A 26,697-nucleotide genomic window follows, 5' to 3' on the forward strand; every position below is an offset into this window, starting at 1 on the left:
ATAAAATAAAGATTTTTTTCTTGTGCATCAAATCAGTATATTAGAATGGTTCCAGAAGGATCATGTGACACTGACGACTGGAGAAATAATGTTGAAAATTCAGCATCATTTCACAAAATTTAATTACATTTTAAAATATTTTAAAATAGAAAACTTTTTTTTAAATGTAATAATATTTCACACTAGTTTTACATTATCTTTGATTAAATAATTGCAGCCTTTGTGTGTATAAGAGACAGAAACTTAAAGGCAGTGTATATTAGTATTTGAAAACCTCAAAATCAACAGTTTTTAATATTTTCTTATCGAATTTTCTCATTTATTTAAATTTCATGTTGATTTTAAAAGGAAAAATTCACACTTAACGTTTAACCAAATCCATATGCTTTTTGTTTTTCCAATGGTACACAAAAGAAGAAAAAAAATATTCCACAATGACCAGAGCAAAAAACAAAAAACACCCACAAATGTAAAAATATACATTTTATGAGGCTACACAGGAAATGAAAAGTCATTACTCACTGGAAATCTCGCTTGCACAACACATCAACAATGTCAAAGGTTCTAGCATTTTTCATCTTTTCTGTTCCATGGAAGAAAGAAACATCACAAGTACATGATGACAAAAACTTCATTTAGAGGTGTTTCTCTACTATCCTGCAGGTTTTAAACAAGCCCAGTCTATTAAACAGGATGAATAATACACCAAATACTCTCTTCTCATCTACAGCCTCACAGCTAGAGAAAGAGCGACAGACTGACACCTCGTTTTCTCCCCTGGAGACAGACATGATCTCTCTTCTCTTCTCACTCGGCGTCTCAGTCACGCACTTCTTTGTCTTTCGTTTATTTACTTCTCCTTGATTTTCTTGTGTTCTCTTCACCTTTTCTTTCCTTCTGCATTCACAACTTCCTCTCCTTGCCTTCTTGTCTTTTTTTGGCTGTGGGCAGAGTGAATTTACATACATTTCCATTCATAACGAATGGGTAACTGTCCCTCAGGCAGCCAACTTTCTACCCTCTTTCTTTCTAAAGCATCTCTCTCTCTCTCCTCATCGCTCTCCTCACGCAGGTTTGATTCCAGCTGTTGATAAAACAATGCTGGCGCATCATGGGAGCAGGTGACGCCGCCAATTACTCTGCAATTACCTGGGTAATTATGCAAACTTGGAGCTCAGAGGAGGGAAGTCTGCGCTGTCTGCGAGCTGTTCGAGGGAAAGTGGAAAGCGTGACGCTCTGCCTGCCTGTGTGCCGCCACCAGGCCACGGTCCTGCTAAAATGTGCTTAATTAGAGCAGAGAGACAGTGTGTTATGCTCAAACTCACAAATCATCAGCTAACAAACAGACGTGGACCTCGAGGAAGAGAAGGAGGCTTTTACGATCTGCAGTTATGATGATATATACTATAGCATTTTGATTTAATTTTTATGATATAATGCTATTTTTTCCCCCCATTTCCAGCAGACTTGGTCATGTGTCATTTCTTCATTCCTAATCATTTTTGGTAGTGTAAGACACTGGAAGTGAAGTCTTCTTGGACTCTATATTGGGCTTACAAAAATAAAAAAAAATAACAGCACACCAAATCCCATATTCATATATTATCAGGCTTTTCTGCTATATTATATATATATATATATATATATATATATATATATATATATATATATATATATATATATATATATATATATATATATATATTATAACTGTTTACACTTTTAAAATGGAGCAACAATATAAATAATTCTACAAAATAATAATAATAATAATAAATAAATAAACTGTGTTTTATAAGACTAATGTAGACTAATGTGATTCATAATATCACCTATAATATAAAAATGTATATTTATTTTAATATGAATAATATTAAATACATCATAATAACAAATAATAAACAATAATTATTATAATGATAAATGTTATTAATCATGTATATTATTATATTATATAATTATTAATAAACAAAAAAAAGTGATTTATAAGATTAATGCAGACTAATGTGATTTATATCACCAACAATATTATATTTACATTTATGCATTAAGCAGATGCTTTTATCCAAAGTGGCTTGCAGTGCATTCACACTTTTTTTTTTTTTTTTTTTTACCAGTATTAAAATAACTCTTTCATCTTAGTAGTAGTAGTAATAATAATAATAATAATAATAATAATAATTAACAAAATAATACAAAGTAGTAGTAGTAATAATAATAACAATGTTCTCAATTATTTTTATATAATTAACTTTTTTATATTAAAATTTTCATAGAAATAAAACAACTCTCTAAGACAAGAGCAGACACAATGATTTTCTGTTTACTGCATACAAATGCATCTAAACCATATTCTGGGTCCCTAAATGAGCATTCTGGGCTCTAAACTGAGATGACATAAAGCCCACTGTCATGATGACTGGACACTGACAAATAAAAGAACAGCGGGTGATGAGTCACTGGCCGCCAGTGAATCACTTGTCCGTGCTCATCTCGGGACAATTTTCTCTTCCATATCGTGTCAGAAGACAGTGGGAGTTCAGCTGGGAAAACCTATTCGTGGATAATCACACGTCTGCTCTACCTGAAGCATCACAGTTACCATAACGACAGAGATTGATGAGAGGTCGCGGGGCGGGCGGCCTGCAGTTGACCTATTGACCCCTGAATCAGTGGACTAGCAGAGCAGCACAACCTAGTAACTCATTGAGCAGGACGGGACGACGGAGTAAGATTCGCCATTGCTTTTAACAGCACAGGTTTGTCATCAGTCCTGCAGTTAATCAGCAGAAAACACCAACAATATTTAAGTGGCAAAAACAATCTCTGACAAGCAGACATTGCAGAGCAGGGGACAAGGGAGGCTCACATGCAAATGTGAACGTGTGTTTCTTGTCATGGCCTTTTGGGTGTCATCTTCTGTTGTCTGTGGATTTGAAGGATGCAAATGAATGCGTTTATGCAGAAGGCAGAGGGTGGAGTGGGGAGAGAGAACGGGCGAGCGGACATGTTTTGGATTTGTTATTATATGCATGTATATGGCTCTGTTCTGGGAGTTTGAATGACTTTCCAAGATTCTACGAATATAATTTACTAAGAATGGTCTTGTCTTGTCTTAAAGGCTGATTAACTGAAGTATGGAAGCCCATTTTTGACACAAAAAAAGGATTTTTTTCACAATTGTGAGATTATATCTTGCAATTCTGACAATTTTCCCAAAATGTACTTTTTTTCTCACAATTCTGACTTTTTCGCATTTGTGAGTTTACATCTCGCGATTTCATTTCTTTCTCAGAATAGTGTGGTAGTAACTCGCAGGTTTGACTTTTCCTTGCAATTGCGAGTTTACATCTCACAATTTTTACTTCATTTCTCACACTGAAAAAAAATGTTTCATTCATCCAAAAAAAAAAAAAAAAATGTGGGTAATGATTCACATGTATATTTTTAAAAATTTAAAAAAAAATAATGATAACTTTCCCTGGAGAATTTTGAGATATAAACTGTAATTATGGGTAATAAAATCCAATTCTAAAATAATAATAATAATAATAATAACAATAATAATACTATTTTCTTTGAAATTGCGAGTTTATATCTCATAATTCTGACTTCGTAACAACAGTTCCCTGTTATAAAGATATGAACTCACCATTATGACAAGTTTGTCTCGCAATTCTGGCTTTTTGTCAGAATTGCAAATTTCTGTCACACTATTTTTTGAATGGTACAAGCAAGCTTCCATTCTAAAGAAATCCTACACACTGGCTCTTTTACATGTGAAAAAAGCTCCTCATGGCAGGTCTGGACACATGCCCATTTCTAACGCTCTTCTCCATCATCTGATTGTTTAGTGAAGCCGCCCCCATGTGTTTTCAATGTGTGAAGTCCACAAGTCCTCACAACAGAAGACAATAAAAAAATAAACAGTGGCATGTAAACAAAGCCAAAGTAGAAAAACAGAGAGTGAGAAAATTCTAAAATGAAAGGCGGATCTAAAATCCCTTTTCCACTGCACTCCACAGCCAATGTGCAGAAATTTATTGAGTGAAAGAGATCTGCTGTTTAAAGGTGAAATAGGTTAAGGTTGGAAGTGAAACAATTGTTTTCTGTTTGCCTGAGGCTGTGTATCTTCCACTCGAGTTCTCTCGCTCCGTTTCTCTTTTTTCTTCCTGACTGCCCTCACATCGTGTTTAAGCACACAGAATGGACAGCTTTGGTCCTATATGCTGATTGGACAATACATTCATGTTAAAGGTCCCGTTCTTCGTGATCCAATGTTTCAAACCTTATTTAGTGTGTAATGTTGTTGTTAGAGTATAAATAATATCTGTAAAATTCTAAAGTTCAAACTTCTCTGCCAAGCGAGATATTTAATTTAACAGAATTCGCCTACATTTAACGACCAGTTTGGACTACATCCCTCTACTTCCTGCAGGAATGACGTCACTAAAACCATTTTATGACTAACCTCCGCCCACAGGAATACACAAAAAGTGGGCGTGGTCATGTTGTGCTCGCACGGAGGAGGAGGAAGAACTGCATTTGAAGAGTGCGTTTGTCGCCATGTCGTCGAAACGACTCTTGTTTGGCCTTCCCAGGGACGCTGTACTTAGAGATGGTTACAAATTATGTTTAACTCAGTTCCCGAAAATTATAATCCACATGTAAAACTATGTACAGCACATTTTGCTGAGGACAGCTTCCTCAATCTCAATCAGTTTAATGCCGGATTCGCACAAAGATTATTCTTGAAAGATGGAGCAATCCCCTCTTTGGCGTTGTTTATGGACCACAACCTGTAAGTGTATTTTATTATTTAAGTTGGTGCGTTTAACAGTTTCTGTAACTTATTACACAAAGGGCAACGCTGTTTAGCTTTGTTAACTAGATGGTAGCGCCGAGTAGAAAATCGAATGCGATTTTCATGTGCATCTCATCAGTAAAGGCGTTCTGTGATTAGAAGTACATCTCCAGCACGTGCATTCAGATCAGGATTGCCAGGTTTTCAAAACAAATCCTCCCCACTTGTTTCTCAAAAAATTGTCCAATCGCATTTCCAGGAGGGCGGCGCGCGCTAAGCTGCTGTCGAATCACAACACAGGAGCCGCTGGCACAATCAGAACTCGTTATGTATTTCTGAAGGAGGGACTTCATAGAACAAGGAAGACATCAGCCCATTTTTATGACAGTGGAAACAGCGGTATACGGATAAGTGAATTGTGTGAAAAAAATTCTGTGTTTTTTTACACACGAAACATGAACACGTTATATTGCACACTGTAAACACAGTCAAAGCTTCAGAAAAACCCAAATACTGATATTTCTGAATTCCATTGTAGCCACTGTGGTAGAGGGTAAAACCGATTATAAATATAGATTCATATACAGTAATTCAATAAACAATGTCAGTAAAATGGCCCATCTTACCTAACGTTATTTTACTCAACAGGAGTCAAGTGTCCTGTGTGTCTCATACAGTAGGTGCTATTTGCATGATAGTTGCTGTCTGTAGAGTGTTCCAAATCTGTCACTTGTAAGTAAAGGCAGCTCACTAGGTTTTGGAACAGAGCTTAAAATCACAAGACTGAACATCCATAAATGCCTTATTGCTTAATACCTCTCGCTCTCTCTCTGTGTTTTCTTGTTCTGTCCTCTGGAGACTTTATTTTGCACACTTGCATGAGCTGCGCATTTCTCCTCTGTGATTTACGCATTGAAAGGCCTCTCCGGATTGAGAACGTAATTCTGTTTTTGTGTTTCACGTCAGATGTCTGGCAGAACGAGTCAGTACGGTATGTGTTTATGAGCGTTTAGTGTGTTTACTCGGATGGGTCTTTTGAGCTCCACGGATCAACCGTACATGTTCGGGAGGGTATTAGCGGCCACATGCAAGCGTAACCTGCCTGTCATGCCACAAAAAACACAAAGTTTAAAGCCTGAAAAGCGACTCAATTTGCCGCTCTGTAGGAAAGGCTTGTTAGACGTTCTAAATCAAAGAGTCACATGTTTGTCTAGATGAAAAACTCAATGGGATACATATGGACATAAAATAAAATAAGACGTGCTGTGAAATAGTAATGTTTTACTAGTTTTAACATGTTTAAAGGAACATGTGAGTGGTGCATTCCACGCTAAAGCTGGTTCTTGTGTGCTATGCAGCAGTTGTGCAATCAAATTAACAAACAAATGACTCTCATGAGCCAGTTCTTTCAATGAATCAAAAGCATACAGTGTGACCAGTCTAATGCAATTCACAAATGACTCCCACAAGCTGGTTCTTTTAATCTTTTTGTTTTAATCAGTCTGTCAAATCCTTCACTGAATTAAATCAGTGAATCATCCAAAGTGGTTACTGAACCAAAATCAGACTTCACTTACTGAACTTACATTTTTCATTACATCAGTCTTTTTATGGAAGATTTTGTCGACTTAAGGATATAAAATATTTAACTAAAATATTAAATTATATATATATATATATATATGTATATATATTGGATTTAAAATATTTAATTACATTAAAATAATTAATTAAAATGCAGAAAATAGTTAAATAGAAATACTTGTTTATATAAATATACATATATGTAAATTTATAGCTTTAAATTGTGTTTTTTTTTTAATTAGGTATTTTATGTTTTATTTAATTGTTTTACTAAAAAAAAAAAAAAAAAAAAAAAAAACTCAACCCCATTTTTAACATCAACAAAATATAAATGATGCTCATTAGTATAGAGAGGAGAAATGATTGCATTAGTTGCTCCTCTAGAGGTTATAACATATATGGGCTCTCTCTTCATTTCGTACATTGAGTCAAAGACACACACAGCATTCACAACACACTGTACACAAACTCAATAAAACACAGACATGGCACACACCACAACATCAATACTGGAAGGCCACACACACACACACACACACACTTTGAAGGATAAAAGAGCTTGTGGCCACGAGCCAAGAATGATCTCAATGGCTCCTTCAGCCTTTGCAGAAGAGAGGCGTATCGATTGGGTCTTAAGACATCGCCTGTATCAGTGTGTGTGAGTACACACATATTTATATATAGGTGAGTGTGTGTCTGCATGCACGTAAACCAATCCTCCATCTGGCTCCAAAATGGATTATTCAGCAAGAATATTATATGTAGTCTGAGAGACAAAGAAAACAGACTCGCAGGAGATTCAAAAGAGAACGGAAGAGAAAACATGACAGGGAGATCACAACAGTCCATCACAGAATACTGACCCTCATTGATTGAATAAAATATTATTTCCCCACCCTCGATTATCCCGGGTGAGTCCAACGTGATTGCATCTTTTTGCTCGGGAAACCACACTGGCTGCCATCCGTCTTATCTGTTTTACAGCCATAGATAGGAGTGGAAAGCACACAAGGCAACTTTATATGTCTCCGACCTCCTCCACAGCCTGGACCGGAGCCCTGCGTCACGGTTGGGGATTGATGCTATGCTTATTGAACATAACGCCGGACCAAATTGCTTCTCTTGCTTTTTACACTGTGAATAATGCAAGAGCCACGTAGTCCTTCGAGCGCAGATAAATAATCTATGGAAGCTTCCTGTTGGGTAGAAACAGAGAGGAACGTGGACGCCTATCAAACAGGCCACACATACTCGGCCCACTGACTTTAGATCAATTGTTAGTCAGTAGGGCCGCAATAGATACTCTGATAATCAAACGATTATTAAAACGGTTAATTGACTAATCGTTGATTATTTCACAGATTAATCAGTAGGCTATCATCGATTAATCAGTTTTTGAAATTCGTTAAAATATTTAGCTAAAAATATTCTATACATAATCACATAAAGCATTTAGAGAAAATCAAGCTGAAAGCAACACTGACAATGTTTTTTTTTCCGCTTTCTTTAAGGATTAGTTCACTTCCATAATAAAAATTTCATAATAAAAAGATGGGGTAGGGTGAAAAACACAAATTTTCTCTTCCAACTTCAAAATCGTCCGACATCATTGTTTTATCTTTTTATGTAAAGTGCATTTGACTTGGTTTGCATGTTCACTTTGTTAAAACCGTGTCTGTACTTCAGCCCACATCACGCGTGTGTGATTACTTAATGCATGCATTGGAGCTACTGCAAGATTTGTGGTTAAAAAGTACATACATTTGTATTTTTTATTTTTATCTTTTTAGAATATGACCGATTTTTTGCTAGTTAAGAAACGTATTATTATTTTTTGGCTGGGATCATGTAGAGCCCTTTGAAACTGTATTGAACCTGCAATTTGGACCTTCAACCTGTTGAAAAATCCTGGAATTTTTCCCTCAAAAATATTAACTTCTTTTCAACTGCAGAAAGAAAGACATAATGGATGACATAGGGGTAAGTTATCAGGAAATTTTTATTGTGGAAATTAACTCATCTTTTAACAGTTGTTTTTTGTTCCGAAAGATGATGAACAATATGAGGGTGAATAATTAATTAATTAATTTTTGTGGACTATCCCTTTAAGTCATCTGATATCAAATGACTATTCGACTTTTCGAAATGGATAAAAAGTCCAGTTTTACATTCAAACTGAATCATTCTTTTGCACTGTGTGGACTGAGGTAAAGCAAGCCAAATTAATATTTATTATTATTAGCTACAACGCTTTTTCTCTAGACTAGGGATTTATTTTAATGTCTATTGCGACACAGACACAAATGACTCTAACTGAAACCAAGAGCTACATCTCATCTTACACAAGCGATTTTATCTTAAAAATGAAACATGGCAGTGTTTGTGAATTCATTATATCTGTGCAATCACAGAAACCCCTTTCACAATTAAACAATTTAGGTTTAAGTGGCACAGAAACATTCCTCCAAATTAGTGTGTGCTTGTAGCCCAATCAAAAAAAAGTTTATACAGAATTTTAATGTGTTTATGGTGGCGCTGCTCTAACACCAAGATGTGAAGTAGCACATTAGCCTGAGCTGATACCGACTGTTATAATTTGGGGGAAATGGTTCCTCTTTTCAGGAAACTTTGGCTCCCTGAGCTGGGTGAGATTAGCTTTGACAAATGTACAATATGCTGTTTCATGTCCACAAAAAGCATATGAAAGTCAGCGGGACAGAGTTAGCGAGCAATGGAACTCAATGACAAACACAAGTTGACAGCTTCCAGCACCATTGGCAGCCATCTTTTCTTTTTTTTCCAGAATTCCCAGAAGCTCTAGCAATAATCCATACGCTTTTATTTTTCTGCTCTATACCTCACAAGCTCTCTCGCTGTTCTCCTCATAGGCTCCCCCACGATTGTCTTATTCATTCACAGAGTTTCTTTTTGGATTTCTGCCTTTATTTCTTCTCCAGCCTCCACACCAGGGACTCTGGGTTCGATACACCTACCTGCTGTGAGTTCCACATTCATTTGAGCGGACGGTGAGGACGTGGAGGCGGGGTGTGGAAAGAATCCGTAAGAGGAGAGATCAGTACTATCACAACCACACCTGCTGAGTCCCACCACTCGAACCTGGACAACGGCTTCTGCTGGACTGCGGCTGGTCTAGTTCTGGCCTCTGAGTCAACAACCACATAACAACTACCAAGAACATCTTACAAACTCCAAAACAACACCCTGGCAACCACTCAGAACCCTATAACGACTGAATAGCAACAACCAATGACATCTTACAAACTGCATAGAAACACTCTGGCAACCAACTACTCAACTACTAACTCAACTACTGGTAAACACTCAGAACACTATAACAACTGGATAGTATCTACGAAGAACATCTTAGAAACTCACTTATTTTTATTATGATTGACGACACATTCGTTCTAAGATGGCAGATGCATCGATTTCTCTGAATGGATCGAATGTGACATCCACCTATACATATCTATCCTCAGAACACCTTATTAACTACACAACAATCACTCTTAGCATATTTGAAACCACAGTGCAACACAGTTAGACTCTCTCATTTACATTAAAGCAATTTTTACTATATTAAAGAATCATGGAGAAGTCGTAACAGTGGCCAAACAGCTTGACTACGTATTTTGTTTTCTGAAGATGAATAATAGTTATAGGACTTGCTGGGAAATACTACTTATTTAGGTTGTTTATGAGGCGCCAGACTAAACCACATTTCCAATCATTCTTTATGGCCACATACAAATGATAAAATACAGATAAAGCATCAATTACACACCTAATGTACATCCTTTACCGTTTAGTGTATTTTGTTGTATTAGAGCTAAAAAGCTTCCTGTTGTTGTTGGAAAGGGAATAAAAGAAGTGAGTCCAACCTAAATCACTTGAAGCTACATCACAGCATAATTACAACTTCTGAACTTGTAAGTAGGAACTTCCCGGGGGTACGCGAGTCTGGGAGGTTTAAGTTCATGAATGCATTTAGTAGATTTTGGCTTTAGGAAATGCTGGCAAAACACTGTGTATGTGGATGAAATGTGTTTAAATCACGGGTTTGCCAGTGAATACATCTTGTTTAGACACAATGTACTGTATAGCAAAGTAATACAGTTGCGTTATAAACCATCCTTTCGCAAAAAATTTAAGCAGCACAACTGTTTCCAACATTGGCAATAATAGTCATGTTTCTTGAGCAGGAAAACACCATATACGAATGATTTCTGAAGGATCATGTGATGCTGAAGACTGGAGTTATGATGCTCAAAATTCGGCTTTGCATCACAGGAATAAATTCATTTAGCATTGTATTCAAATAGAAAACAGTTACTTTAAATTGTAATAATATTTCACAATATAACCATTTTTACTTTTATTTTTGATCAAATAAATGCAGCCTTGGTGAGCAAAAAAATAAAAAATAAAATAAAATAAAAAATGCTACTTTAAAAATACAACAACTTTTGAACAGTAAATATGTTTTTTTTTTTTTTTTATCAAAGTTGTTTATCAAATATTCAAGCATAAATATGACAACACTTTCTAGATGAAGATCTACATCACAGATTTTCCCAGAAACATACGTGTGCTTACTAGGTGTTCATACTAGATTGGTTCTCTCTGTCCCCCTACTGGCATGGATGTCAAAAAACGACATAAGATGTGCCAGTTCCACTGGCTGTTTCTTGATCAGTCTCCCTCCCTTAATCAAGCAGCATTAGCCTGTATGTTTCTCCACCTCTCTCTAGGCATTAGCAGCCATTCTAATAGCCTTGATTTATTCCTGTTGGTTTAATCTGCGAGTCTCCAGGCGAACGGAACAACTCACACGAAGGATGCGCATCTGTTACGTCTTCGGGTGGGGGTGTATGTGTGTGTCTACACTCAACAGATGTGCGTGTACATTCAATCATAATGCATACAACAGAGGCTTTATTTGCTAGATGACTTGGGCTGGTGGAATTAGTTTCCACGACAGCATGCGCGCTATGTCACACGTGTCTCACGGAGCCTGTCAAAACAAGACAAACTAAACTAAACTAAATAATAGGCTTAAATATCACAACTGATGAAAAAACTAAGGCAAATGGCACAGAGCAAATCGGATTAAAAAGAGCTACGGGTACAACAGTTCGCCTCACTGCAGAAATATTCCACGGGACTGTGAAACTAAAATATTCCTTGCCACTACAAATAATCAAGTAAGTTCCTCAATGCTAAAATAAATATAAAAAGGATCATTATGATTTTTACACCGATATTAATTTCATTATAATTTTTTTTCTATGCATTTCATATTTTTAAATGTGGAAATTGTCATTAGATTTCAAATATTGTACATGTATTATGGTAAAACTATGCCTCTGAAGAAAATAAGCACAAATTAAAATGAGAAAATAAATAGACTTATGCTTATTTTTTCGGCATAAATTAATTGCAGAACAACATATAGTTGTAATATATAATTTAACAATTTTGTATAATTTAAATACACAATTATATATATATATATATATATATATATATATATATATATATATATATATATATATATAACAACAATATAAAAAAATATAAAAAACAATTTCTTATTTTCTTTCTTTAGAATTTAGAAAAAAAATATGACCATGGCCACACACACGCACACACACACACACACACACACACACACACACACACACACACACACACACACACACACACACACACACACCACTGACTTCATTCCCAGCTCCATGATCTTAGTTTCCTTTAATAGTGCAACTACCTAACTACTGCAATTATCCTCTCTGTCGCTGTGACTACCGCTCCCATGGCTACTGCCACCATCGCTAGGTAACCAGGGACTCCAATGGATGCTGGTAAATGGCTTAGTTTTTATCAGAGCAAACAGAGCGAGTGTGGGGATCTATAGAGCACTTTAATGTGTTCGGTGTCCGGAGGACAGGAATGGCTTATAATGGAGAACTCAGGGGCAGGTTTGGGGTTGATTTCTGTCTCTTTATAAGCACTCTGGTGAACTGGTTCCTGACACTACCATTCAAGGTCCTACTGTCTATTGTGAGTTTGCAGTCTTAATTAAACGTGAGAAGATAAGAAGACATAAAGACAACTAATGAAAGAAAGACTGAATGCATGAATCTATTTGACTGATTAATTAAAAGAAAAGCTCTTACAGGGCTAGTAATTTGTTTGTATAAACCAATTGAATTTGCTGACTTTTTCCATGTTTAAGTGCTATAACTGAAAAAGAAACAACAACACAGCAATTTATTTTGGACAATTTAAGTGCAAAAAGACATGAAAGAGAACTTAGTTTAGTGCTCACATGCCATGTGACAGCCGATGTCTGTGTGCGTGCTTCGAATGTGTATATCTGTGCACAATGTGCACAATAGTCATGATAATTAAAACCAGAAAGATGTTTTTAGCAGAGTATCTGAGGTATGAACCGTAAAGACACAGCCCAATTCTAGAAAAGGGGGTGGGGAGCAGCAGAAAATTTGCATTTAAAGACATGCACAAAAAAACAAACAAACAAACAAAAAAACTACCAGTGTTTCTGCTTCCACTCAAAATAGGTATATTCTGAATGATACAAAAATTATATTTGGGGTATTTTTAGCTAAAACTGCAAAGACACATTCTGTGGCCACCTGAGACATATATTACATCTTATAAAAAGAGGCATAATAGGTGTCCTTTAATAAATCAGAGAATCTTTTGATGATGAGGGTAATTTGTTTGTTGCTCATCCACATGTAGTCTTAATGAAAAAAAAAAAAAACATGCTGTTAAAATTAAGGAAAGAAAGAGCTTGTAAAAATGTTTTGTTTTTTTTTTTCAAAAAAAAAAAAAAACCTTGACTAAAACAATGAGGAAATATGCTACAGATTTAATAATATTTCCCATTAAGAATCTGCAGAGATGCCCTCCAGAGCTTTTTCATTTGAATTCTCTCTCTCTCTCTCTCTCTCTCTCTCTCTCTCTCTCTCTCTATCTCAAGCCTTTGGGTATTTATGTCATTGTGCCAAAATCCCCTCAGTGGACAAATGTGTGTTTCCTCTTGTTTCATAGAGCCAAAATAAAACACATTTGAATCTGATTTAAGTCCTAATGTAAGCTAATGTATCCTACTTCACTTGATTGGATTGAGAAATAAGAAATGTGCTCATTAGTTGAACACACAAACGGCCTGAAATATCTACCAATGCTGATAGAAAATTAAATTCAGATTTCCAAAGTGCCGAATCTCTGGAAATAGTTCTAGTTTAGGATTTAACATCCTAATATGTAATTATATGACAAACAAACCAGAAAACAAACCAAAAGACTCTCCCCAGTTGCCCTTTTAGCCCAGTAGAGGTGAAACGATCATCAGTCAGAATGCCTTTGTTCATTCAGACCTACCGTCCCTCCAGACAGAAACATCTTGTATGACTATTGATTCAACATCAGCTGTCCACCCATTTTCTACAATGTTTTCAACATGTCAAACAAATTTGGAGGAATGATCCGCATTGAAAAATGCCCCTGGAGATGTTCTATGGTGGAGTCCGCCATCGGCACCACACATAATGCTTTTCACAGATGGACAAATACACATTTCATGCCTGTCATATTTCCTCAGTTTGTGTGGTACTAAATGGCAGAATTGTGTTATACAAGCATTACATCTGCTGGAAATTACATTCACTTAAAAGATCTTTCTGTCTTCATTTACTTATTTCCGTAAATGTTTGAGCTGACGTGAGGATATTTTCTCACTGTTCTTTTCCAAACAACAAAAACATACACTGAGAAGATTAGGCTCCAAAATGGACAAAAAGGCACCACTGAAGCACCCCATACAACTTATTTTGATCTGCTTATTATAGAGCAATTTGTTTGATCAAACATTCAAATATATGACTATAACAAGTTGATTTCTTGAAGCTTTTGACTCTTTTGCATCTCAGTGCCTCTTGTGGACTGACTCATTAAAAGAACCGGCCCGTAAGAGTCATTTGTTTGTATAAAAAAGGTGAACAATTGACTCCTATGAGTTGGTTCTGTTAATGAATCAGTGAATCATTTTGACGGCTTCATTAAAAGAACCAGCTCGTATTTAATTTGTATTTTAGAAGCATTATATCTGCCTGGAAATTACATTTTTAAAGTACTACTTATTTAAAATTGATCATTATGTCATTGCAAACATTTAGAAAGGTGCTGCTCTGTGCAATACAACTAAAGTATATAGTGAGCAAGGGCATTTAAAGCTCAAAAAATGGACCATAAAAGTAACTGATACAACTTGTTTCGAATGACTCATTGAAAGAACTAACGATGGCCATTTCTTTGTATAAGCATTCAAACAAGGGACTCATGAGCTGAAACCTTCAGTGAATCACTGAACCATTTTGACGAGTTTATTAAACGCAAATGACTCTTGTGAGCAGGTTCAATTCATGCTGCTCTGTTCAATACAAAAAAATATAAAGTGACCAGGGGCATTCAAGCTCCAAAACAGACAAAATAAGTACCAAAAAGAACTCTTACTTTTTTTTAATGTTTATTTTAAAGAACCAACTCATAAGAGCAATTTGTTTGTACGAGCATTTAAACAAATGACTCTTGTGAGCCGTTTCTACGACTAAGTAGTCCATACTGCTGTATAGAGACTCTATTAATGTCATCTGCACATATTCAAGCTTGGCATGTTAAAGCAAACATCATATCTGAATATACTGAATATCATAATCAGTTGAGAAGATGTTAAAAGACTCAAAATATAACAAACGTGGGACATGAACAAGATTTATGATCCTTTTCTGCTACTTTTTTTTTGTTGTCATTTTTGACTTTGACAGCCCCAGTTGCTATTAACATCAGCAGTAGCTATAGGAAAAAAAAAAAAAAACGCAGGTTGGAACATTATGATTTGTGTTTCATAGAAGAAGTAGTAGCCACAAGGGTTTGGAATGACATAATTGCTAATAAACAGTGATTGAACTGTAATCTTTGCATAATCTATCCCTGTAAAGGCTACACATGCCAGCAATGTATTACGCTGAATATTGTCTCTGTCTTTAACTGGCCTCATAAAGCACAGTTAGATCAAGGCATGCGGCTCAGGTGAATGACTCGATAGGTAGAGCATCAGAGGATACCGGCGAGGCCTGCACTCATCCATGCGTTCGTTCTATCATGCCGCTAAATCGCCAATGTGCTGACATTTCTCTTCATTAGAGGCAGTGAGCAGGAACGCAGGGACCAGAGACATGCTTCATTACGGTTCTTCATTTAAAGGGGCCACGCCTGAGCTGACACATTAGAGTCATCCGCACAGGGACGCGAGGGGGGTTCATTTCTTAGAAAGGTCATGTGCAATGGACATACACTCACAAACACATTCTAGCTTATACAAGTTAACGTGATGGAAGCACCATCAACGGATTTGTGAAAAAAACAGACACCAGTTTTCTCCTCAATTTAGGCTCAGGAACAATCACTGTACTTCCAACCAGTCTGATGACACTAAAGCCCGATGCACACAAAAACCTCATGGTTTGACAGTCTGTGAGGATTTCTAGAGAGCTGGTGATAGTATCATGTTACTAATAGCAAACAGCCTCTCACCTCGACTCCCTGCACTTTGAGCTTCATGTGATCCTCCCGCGTGGTTTTCCCATCTTTCCTCTTCTTCCAGCAGTAGCCATCCTTTCTGTACTTCACCTTCTTCCTGTTGTAGAGGATCATAGACCCATTTTGCGGCCTGAGACAGAGAAAAAGGGAGAGTTTAGATGGATTTGTTTTAGTGTGCACACACACACACACACACACACACACACACACACACACACACACAAAAACACATACTTTACTAGTGACTGTTTTCTTTTTTTTTAACAAATAAGGTGAAATAAACGGGAGAGTAAAACTAAATGAAACATAATACAAATATAAAAAAATATATAAAAAACTGACTGATTTCAAAGATGGCTCTTTAACTACACAGTATTAACTTTTAAAAAATTATATATATATAAAAACAGAACTGGGAATGAAAAAAAAATATATATATATATATATAAAAAATATATATATATATATAAAAAATATATATATATATATATATATATATATATATATATATATATATATATATATATATAAAACCCTTTATTCTGCATTTATATATAATTAAAAGGCAAAAAAAAAAAAAAAACGATTAAAAGACACTATTTTGTAAAAAAAAGTTTATTCTTTAAGCATATATATATATATATATATATATATATATATATATATTACACACAAAAAAAATACAAAAAGTATGTATCTTGCAAATAACTGCCACATTTTCTTTAGTTATTGGCACAGAATATTTTACAGCATAGAGCATTCAGAGTAAACCAACCTCCTTCAATTTATAAACTCATGAGTGCAGAAAGAATTTCCCCCCAAATAATTCATAATTCCAGTAATAATAAAACACTTTAACACACCAATGACTCGAGACTCTATCGCTCAGAGCTGATGTGAGGAACCTACAGCTCATTATTATCATAACCGTACCGTAGACGGAGTAAAACACGTTAGCTTGACGGAGTGCCTTCCAGACCGCAGCAGCAGCAGGATTAATATCACATTGAGGCCCTTTATGTGGCCCGTCCATTCCTATTTATTCTGGAGGTTTATTGCCAGCTCTGCATTTGTAGAGAATTCTTCTCTGCCCACTTCTTGGTTTGACACACAAACAATCGGTCTTGGGACTGTATTTAATGGGAATTGGTTCGATGACTGTTTATAGGTTCTGTCATGTGCATTGGCTGGTTGTGCTCATTTTTCACCGGTGACGACCGATGCCATGGGAATGTTTCCTGGGTGCCGTTTGCAAAAACAAATGGGGGTAGCAGAAGTGCCCTGGCAGCACATGCCATGCCGTGTAGCCTCAGAAACCATCAGAATTTTTTTTTGTTTTTTCTTAGTTAGTTTGGGACTAATTGACAATTTTTATTCATAAAATCAGAATAAGAAAGCAGAATAAGTCAGAATTATCACTGCATTTCCTGTACAAGGACTAAGATTCAACAAATATGGAGCATGAATAATTATAATAATAATACATATTTTGGCTATTGCTACAAATATACCTGTGCTACTGAAGACACACACACACACACACACACACACATTAGTAATTAAACAATGACCAAGACTCAACATATACAAATATATGTATGTAGTTAAACATTATACAATTTCCTGTTTTTCCTTGTATTCATTAATTTATTTAGATTTATTTTTTTCTTTTTCTTTTGTTGTGAAATATGATGGGAGCATTCTTCCAATAGACTCCCCCACACGGTGAGTGATTATAATTTCTCGCAGCGGTGGAAACTCAAAAAATATGTTTTCCCATTAAGACACAGGTGAGCATTTTGTATCGAACACTTCTCAGAATGCTTAATATTTTAACAGGACTATTTATCGCCAGTGTGTTCAAGCCATTTGCTCGGCTTCTTTTCCTCGGGACCTTTGGGTGAGCCATTTCTTTTTTTAATTGAAGACAGTTTGTTCTAGTGAAAAAAAAATGAAGCACTTCAGCAGGGGAATGTGAGGTGGGCCCAGAGCACATTTCCGAAAAGCAGCCGGAACAAGAGCTCTGTTCTGTGTCCTCTTTCTCTCTCCTTCTCTGTGTACTTAGGCGATCCAATTAATCTTATCAGAATTATACATATTTATACATGGAGAGCAGGGCAAAAGGAAAGCTAACCCTTCTGTTATCACACTCGGATGACAGGACGCTTCTTCTGTTTCAGCGACTTAATGTACCAGACAGAAATGGAAAATATGGGCAGGGAAGAAATGTTCTTAAAAGGATGCGAGTTGGTAATACTGTCTTATTCAAAGGGCGGCGTATGTTTGATTAAACACAGGCAGTCGATATGACCGTTGTAGGACTTCAGCGGGGCTTTAGATATCTGTATAATGAATAATAAATGGGATTGTAATGCTTTAGAATGTATTCATAATACATCAAATCTCCAGTAGTCGCACTTGAGTGCTGACGTGTTTTAGAAGGATATTATAATGCAATCAGGGAATAACTTTGCGGGCCACCCTAATTCACAGCAGTTGTATTTTTTTAAAGGCACCAATTATAATACAATATCAAAAGGGCGAAATTGCACAGCTGCATGTTCTGGCAACATGTTCGATTTTCCTCTAGCAACCTGGGAAATGTTCAGGAGAGTTAGAAAGTGTCTTCTCGCCACAGGTTTCTAAATTATTCATTTTATTCTGCTCATTTTACACATAAATAAAGCGCCTGTGCTGTGGTTGTGTGCGGGCTTTCTGTTAAAACCTTGTTTGTACTTGAAAGACACTATGGAAGTAGTGTCGCAATTACAACGATGAACGCAAAAAGCATGACACGAGGCTTCAGTTATGAATAAGCAAAATTCAGGATGTTCCAACATGTGCGCAAGTGATCTCCTGTGAAAAGAGATGATAAACGGATGGAAATGTGCAGGTATCAGTGCCGTGGTGCAGCAGCTAGCAAATGACGCAGACAATGCAAAGAAATACTGAAATACTCAAGAATACAAACAATTTTTTACAAAATAAATAATTAGTAAAAAACAAACAAACATATTATTCAATGATAAGTGATTACAACAGTAAAATGCTACCCTTTTGAAAAATAACTCAATTTCATTAGTTTTCACCTCACCTCTCGGATATAAATATGCATGTATTTGTATTTTTATTTATTTATTTTTAGCTGAAGTAGAACACAAAGTTGTGAACATGAACAAATACTGCTTACTAAACAATGTGTAGATTAAACGTTATAGTGCCTTTTGTTCCAAAATAGTATGCCATTAAATTTTGTTAGTGGTATAGTACAATACTTACAAGCAATTCAATGTAATTTCCATTCAACTCTGATCTTGAATGTATTTTGAAAATGAGCATTTTCTATTTTTATCCAACTTTTTTGTTAACATGTCTTAGGTCTTGGCATCCCAATTAATTTATTGGCCTTTTAACCTACCTGAAGTCATCAACAAATAATATTTACTTAATCCTGGTAGAGAGAGAAAAAGACAAAAACAAAAACAACAACACTGATATAATTAATTAAACTACTGACTTAATATGATTATTTTAACATGGTATTATTAATACAGTTTCTGTAAGAATATCTTCACAAACCCAAGCATACTGTATATATATATATATATATATATATATATATATATATATATATATATATATATATATATATATATATAATACCTTTTAGTGCTAGCATGAATAATACTATTTTTGTTTTATTTATGGATGATACAACTAAATTTGGAATTAGTTTGCTTAGAAAGGTACAGTATACATAGCCAAACATAGGTAAAAAGTAAACCTACATTAATAAAATCCCATAAATACAATAAAGTAGTGCAACCTTTGCATTGCACATGCACATACACAAATAGACTCCAGTCACATCTTATCCGAACATCACAATGTTTGACTCGACCACCAGAGCATCTGATATATCTGTTAACAGACAGAGGCTCCTGGTGTGTATACAGTAACGCTGGCATTTAGCCACCTAAAGGACTGGAATTCCATATGGCACAGAAGCTGAGCTGTTTATCCTTGCAGGAGTGCTGCCTCTCTCCGCCTGTTTTCATATCTCCTCACCTTGCCTGTTGATTTAATAAGCGATAACAGAGGTGGCAGGCGGTAACAAATCACCCCCCATGAATTCTCCCACCTGCCCACCCCTCAATGTCAGCAATCACACTCATCAATCAATCACCTCATTACCATGGTGACAGGACTGCGGCACACATGAACGCAAAAACACATGCGGATGAGCACATGCACCATCGGTGCGCTGCTATCGGATGGGATCTAATGTAATTGTGGGTCTGATTGAACAGAATTTGATTTCTGCCATCTGAGGGTGTTTCTGGAGAGAAGGTTCCATCAGTGTTCAAGCGTCTTATCGAGATGCATTGCTAATCGCAGCCACTGATGGCAGTGAAGCAAAGCTGTGGCAGATTCAGAACTGAACCAGGAATCTGGTTTAAAAACCAACTTCATGCCTGAATTTGGATTCAGTTTGAACTGAGGAAACATGCAAAAATGCAAAGATTTGATAAAAAAAAAACAGTATCATATATAAATATGATTTCATATCATATATAAAATAAATTGGTATAATCTTGATTCAAGCATTTCAAAAGCCTGACAGTATTCAGTGTTGAGTCCTGCTATGAGGTTAACCCTGCTTTACATGTTTTTGTTGTTTAAATGTTAACATGTTAAATAGGGTTAATTGTATTCTGTAACCAATTACATTTCCAAAGTAACCTTCCCAACACTGCAGTTATATAAAAAATTGATCCAGCTCACATTCAGGGTCAATTTCAAAATTCATGTTTACTGTAAACATTTGGAACCAAGAGTGATTCGTGGCACTACTGTACATCTGTAGTCTCCACTATATCCTATCGCACCGTATCAGACATGAATTTGATCCTTTTGTCATGCTCAGCAGCATTACAGAACACTGATCCCATCCACACCTGGCGATTCGGTCTGTTCGTCTCCTTCTTCTTCGGTTGGCTAAGACAGACGGGGTTCGGGACAGTGATGGGTGGAGGGCTTCGTCTACATCTGATTGCCTCCAAACAAGAAAACTGATGTCCCTACATGGCTTATCGGAACGGCGGACCCTAACGACGGCTTGAAAGGCTATAAATAAAGGCCTGTCTGTCTTCAGCAGCCCACAAGTGGATTAGAAATTGGGTGTTTGTGTTTGTAAGTCTGGCGGGGCCAGTGGGATAAGGAGGGGGTCGAGTCTGTTGCCTTATCTCCAAAAAGCAGAGAGCACCAGGCTGCCCGGGATCAATAAGGCGACCACAGGCAACAAGCACTAACCTTAAAATGCACAACGCCCCCAGACCGAGCAACCCTAGCGAGCATTTGGTCAGGGTGAGTTTTCCAAAGGGCATGGAAAGGCCAGAGCATTCATGGATGAATAATTGCATATAAGAGTTGCAGCATACGATGGGCTTCCCGATCATCTCGTTTTCAGGCTTTCCCTCTGGGGGTAGGGGGTTATCAATGGTGGTGGCATTTGGAGCTGTGGTGTGAACAGTAATGGAAAGACGGCACTGAGTTTCGGCCCTCAGGGAAAATCGCGTTGAGGCTTCGGCATTGTGTTAAACGGATGAGTGTGAAAAGGGTAAAGCCACGGAAGCTATTAAACCTAATTAAATCATTACTAGAAACATTACGCTGAGTATGTTGGAGATGTTTTTAAATTGTTTTCTTTGCCCTCGGGTTCCAATATACTACATGACACAAAATAATAATAATAATAAAAAAAAAAAAACACTGATGTAAACAAGATTTGCTTTTCCAGAGGGGGGGGGGGGGGGGGGGGGAGCAAAAGAAGCCAATTAAACCTTTAGGATTCAGTTCTGCGTAAATCAAGGCTGCATTAGAGCTGCTTTGCTGTTGCAAAATTTTGAACTTAAACTGACTTGCCTGCAAAACACAGGAAGTCGAATTGGAACTGGAAGAACAATCAATAGATAGAATGATAGATACTGTAGACATAAAACAAACAAACAAACAAATGAACAATGGATGGATGGAGAGATAGAACAAACGGAATATAGAACTATGGATGGATGGATGAAGGTGGGATGAATGAATGGATGGATAGAACAACGGATATATGGAATGATGGATAGAATGATTAATACATAGAATGATGGATGGATAGACAGATAAAACAAATGAATGAACAATGGATGGATGGAACAAACAATGGATGGAAAAATAGAGCAAACAATACATAGAATAATGGATGGATGGACTTATAGATGGAACAATCAAAATACAGAACAAAGGACAGATGGATGTATAGATAAATAGAAAAAATGAAATCTAGAATGTAGAATGACAGACAGACAGACAGAAAGACAGACCGACAAAAAGACATACAGATAGACCGAAAGACAGAAAGATGGACAGACAGACGGACGGAGGGACAGATAGATAGATAGTAGGGGTGTAACGGTATGTGTATTCGTACCGGACCGTTTCGGTACAGGGCTTTCGGTACGGTGCATGTGTGTACCGAATGACCGAATGCAATATTTTGTGTGCGGAACATAGGTACATTTTCGTGTTTCCAAATGAACATATTAAATGGCGGAAATCTCCGCGTTCAGTGCAAATCCCGCCCTGCAGCTGATTCTAAGCCTGGCTGCGTGTCAGTTGCGTGACGGCTTCTTCGCGTTTTCTGTGTCTTTACACCGCTGCTGCTGCTGTAGGTGACATAGAGGGAGATCGCCGACAGACCAGGATCTTGTCTTCACGACAACAATATCTATACTTCATGTTGAGCATAAATATAAAGCCTACTGATAAAGGACACCATCAACAGTATTGACGGCAAAATAGACTATGTTTGACAGGTGCAATATGCCAGTGTGTCACCGGCCTAATGTTTTCAAAAGGCAACACGCGAGGGTGAACATCACTACAACTAGGGAAAAAATGATTGTAATTCAAACGCAGCTTAAAAAAAAAAATATATATATATATACTGTATATATATATTATTAAAAAAAGTATTTAAATTTTTTATAGTAATAAACAACCTGGAGTTTAATGTTTGCATTTCTTTCCCTTATTGTATACCTTTACACCCCTAATAGATAGATAGATAGATAGATAGATAGATAGATAGATAGATAGATTGTCTAGTTTTATCCTTAAAAATATGCTTGAAGTCTAAAAAGAAAGCAAAAAAAATATATATAAAAAAATAGAGCAAACCTATAAAAATTCTTCTACACAAGAAACTTTCAATGGAACCAAAATGTTTAAGGAACAACAGTTCCTAATTCCAGATCTATTAGGTTAAACAAAATGTTTCTCACAGATATCTCACAGAATTGAGACTACTGCAATTGTTGTATGTGAGACCTAGAACATTTCCACCATCTCGCCACACATTCTTGCATAGAACCATGAGATACGAGAAAGAGCGAAGAAGACACATGATGTGTTTTCCTGCATGGTGTCCTGTGTGTTATCTGCAGTGGAAGGGACAGTAAGCAGCGGGCTGCTACACTGGGTTAATTAAGTTATTGGAGGTGCAGGACTCATGAATACATCAGCAATAGATTGTGGACTATCTGTGTTTGTCAGGGGAAGGGGCTGCTACCTGTCCATGATTCCACATACATAGGACGCTTCAACCTCCTTCCTTCCCTCCTCAATCTCTCAGCCAACTCCACACCCACAGGGAGTCAAATTAATTTTCGGCAGACCGCAGGGTATTACAAAAAGGCAGCGCATGAAGCACGGCATCTTTGAGGAGCAGCAGATCTCCACTCTGTTGTTATAGTGGTAGTTTCCTCACTGTGTCCTGACGGAGTTGTGTCCTTGTGCTGCATGCTGGAGCAAGGAGAGACGTGCTTTCAAAAATCAATCAAAACCAACACATGCTTCAAACAGCTCAATCAAGTACTTCCCAGCTGAACCGCCGAGTTAGGGGTCAGAGATATAATACACCACTTGAAACAATAATCCTTTTTCGATTATCGTTTCTTTCACAGTTTTGTGATAAATTATAGGAAATAGCCATTACAATCACTTTGACAATCACTTTATTTTTGATGAAATCCAAGAGCTTTCTAACCCTCCATAGACAACAATGCAATTACCATACCTTATAAATAAAGTCTTTATTTTTGTTTCCTTTGTGCAAAAAAAAGTATTCTTGTAGCTTCATAAAATTACGCTTGAAACACTGATGTCAAATGGACTATTTTAACTATGTCCTTTCTACCTTTCTGGACCTTGAATGTGGAAGTTGTGTTGCTGTCTAAGGAGGGTCAGAAAAAATATATTTGTGTTCCGAAGATGAACAAAGATCTTATGGGTTTGGAACGACACAAGCGTTACTAATTTAGGTGAACTATCATTTTACAACCTTTTTTTTTGTTGTTGTTGGTAAAACTTGTTGGTAAGACTTTTGCATATATATAAATGACCCTGGACCACAAAACCAGTCATAAGGATCAATTCTTTTAAACAACTATTTAAAAATCTGGAATCTGAGAGTGCAAAAAAATGGAAATACTCAGAAAATCACCTTTAAAGTTGTCCAAATGAAGTTCTTAGCAATGCATATTACTAAACACAAATGAAGTTTTGATATATTTACGGTAGGAAATGTACAAAATATCTTCATGGAACATGATCTTTACCTAATTTCCTAATGATTTTTGGTATAAAAGAATAATCAATAATTTTGACCCATACAATGTATTTTGGTTGTTGCTACAAATATACCTGTGATACTTATAACTGGTTTTGTGGTCCAGGTTCACACACACACACACACACACACACACACACACACACACACACACACACACACACACACACTTCACCTATTTAATTACTTGCTTACTGTGTATCAGCAACATTTATAATGCATTATATGTCAAAACAGCCATCTTTACCATTGACGTTTCTCAAGACTTGTCTTTGCCAGTTGGCGCCAACACCTATATCTAGCTTTTTTATCCGGCTCAGACCCATTTTAAACCCGGTCTAATTAAAGTACAGTACACTCGCTGCTGCTTAATCCCTATTAAAAAACCATTCGCCTTGTCTCTGTCCATTCTCATTCCCATCTCATCTCAGTCTCACACCTCTGTAATTTCATATCCATCATTAAAAGGCTGTGGGAGAGCAATGCACCGTGAGTGGGCCTGGCTATAAAAAGCATTCCACAGAAGAGTACCTTGCCTTCCATTTCCATCTCTGTTGTAAATTGCCAATTTCTGGAGGCTTGACAACATTGTTCTCCCGACAAAGAGTGAGGGTGAAGACAGCAGCTTATTAACCTAGACTCAGATGCGCCCACTGTTCAGGTTAATAACCGCAAAGCGAAGCGTCCGTGGCCTGTGGGGAGGCGATGGGAGCGTGCCGAGAGACTGCTGCTGACGATCATGCGAGAGACAGGCGGTAGAGCAAGGGAGCTGATTGCAGTGAGATTAGATTCATCTTTTGAAATGATATGAGAGACGTTGGATATTTTTATTTATTTTTATTTTTTTTGTTTTATCCCTCTCAACTCGCTCTCTCTCATGGTGGCTGCGTCCCAGTATATATGTGTTGTGAAATGCAGATTGTACGAAGCCTCAAAATGGATTCAGACACTTAAAGTCAACACAAAACAGCATTCACAGGCCATTTTACTTCTGTAATGTGACACATTTTAGTGAAAGCTATTCAACGAGGGGAATAAAATAGGATGGGATTTCATTTTGTTCATTACTGAATTGCGAAAATGGGCATTATATTTAAGAATGGAGACTTATAATACCTGGAGAAATCTAAAGCAGTGACATTCAGACATGTTTAAGTGTCTGAATACTTTTGGGGCCACTGTATGTACTTTCCACTCTTCTTCATAATACTCTTTTAATATTCTTTCTGTCCATCCTCTTGACACTCATGGTTCTCCAGTGAGAGAGGGCAAAATAAATAGAAAATCGGAGCGAGAAAGAGAAAGAGAGAGAGAGGAGGTTGTGCGCTGTGGATTTAGTCTTTCTTGTGTCTCATATTATTCCTATCAATAAATGGGAATGGATCAGCTCTTGTTCAGTCATGTGGAGACATGGATGGGGGAGTACTGTTCCGTCACTGCAACCCATTGACCCATACTGTACGGTCAACAATACACACACACACACACTCACTAAAACACCTCATATGATGCCCCGCCATCATCCAGTTTTTTTTTCTTTCTTTTTTCATACCAGATTTTACTTTCTATTATTATTCATTAACTTAATTGCTTTTACAAATTTCAATATGTCAGTGGACTGGTAGAAACATTGCTGGATTTTATGACACACCATAAACATGCACAAAACTACATAAGAAAAAAAGAAAGTTTGGTTGCACTTTATTTTACAGTACGTGTACTAACAGTGTACTTACAGTGTATTTATCTAAGAAAGTTCTGGTAATACAAGGTAACTACATGGGGTAGGGTTAGGTTTAGGGTTAGGTTCAGGGTTAGTACCTAGTTACTACATAGTTATTGTAATTACTATAATAAGTACATAGTATGTACATGAGGAACAGGACTGTAAAATAAAGTGCTACCGAAAGTTCTCAAGAAATGATAGGAGTTGATTGTGAGTGTGTTTGCATACTCAGAATTGACTGGGCCAGATCAGTGT

General features: G+C 36.7%; 1 protein-coding gene across 11 annotated transcripts in view; it reads right to left on the reverse strand.

Annotated features, from left to right (window-relative positions):
- LOC127967855 (calmodulin-binding transcription activator 1) overlaps positions 1–26,697 on the reverse strand; it is a 289,173-nt gene that overhangs the window by 91,158 nt on the left and 171,318 nt on the right. For all 11 annotated transcript variants that reach the window (XM_052568601.1, XM_052568597.1, XM_052568602.1 and 8 more), the window contains one exon: positions 16,034–16,169. In XM_052568601.1, coding sequence (XP_052424561.1) covers positions 16,034–16,169 — 136 coding nt within the window. The remainder of the gene's footprint in view (positions 1–16,033; positions 16,170–26,697) is intronic.

The sequence above is a fragment of the Carassius gibelio genome, chromosome B11 (assembly GCF_023724105.1).
Source record: "Carassius gibelio isolate Cgi1373 ecotype wild population from Czech Republic chromosome B11, carGib1.2-hapl.c, whole genome shotgun sequence".
Taxonomy (NCBI): Eukaryota; Metazoa; Chordata; class Actinopteri; order Cypriniformes; family Cyprinidae; genus Carassius; species Carassius gibelio.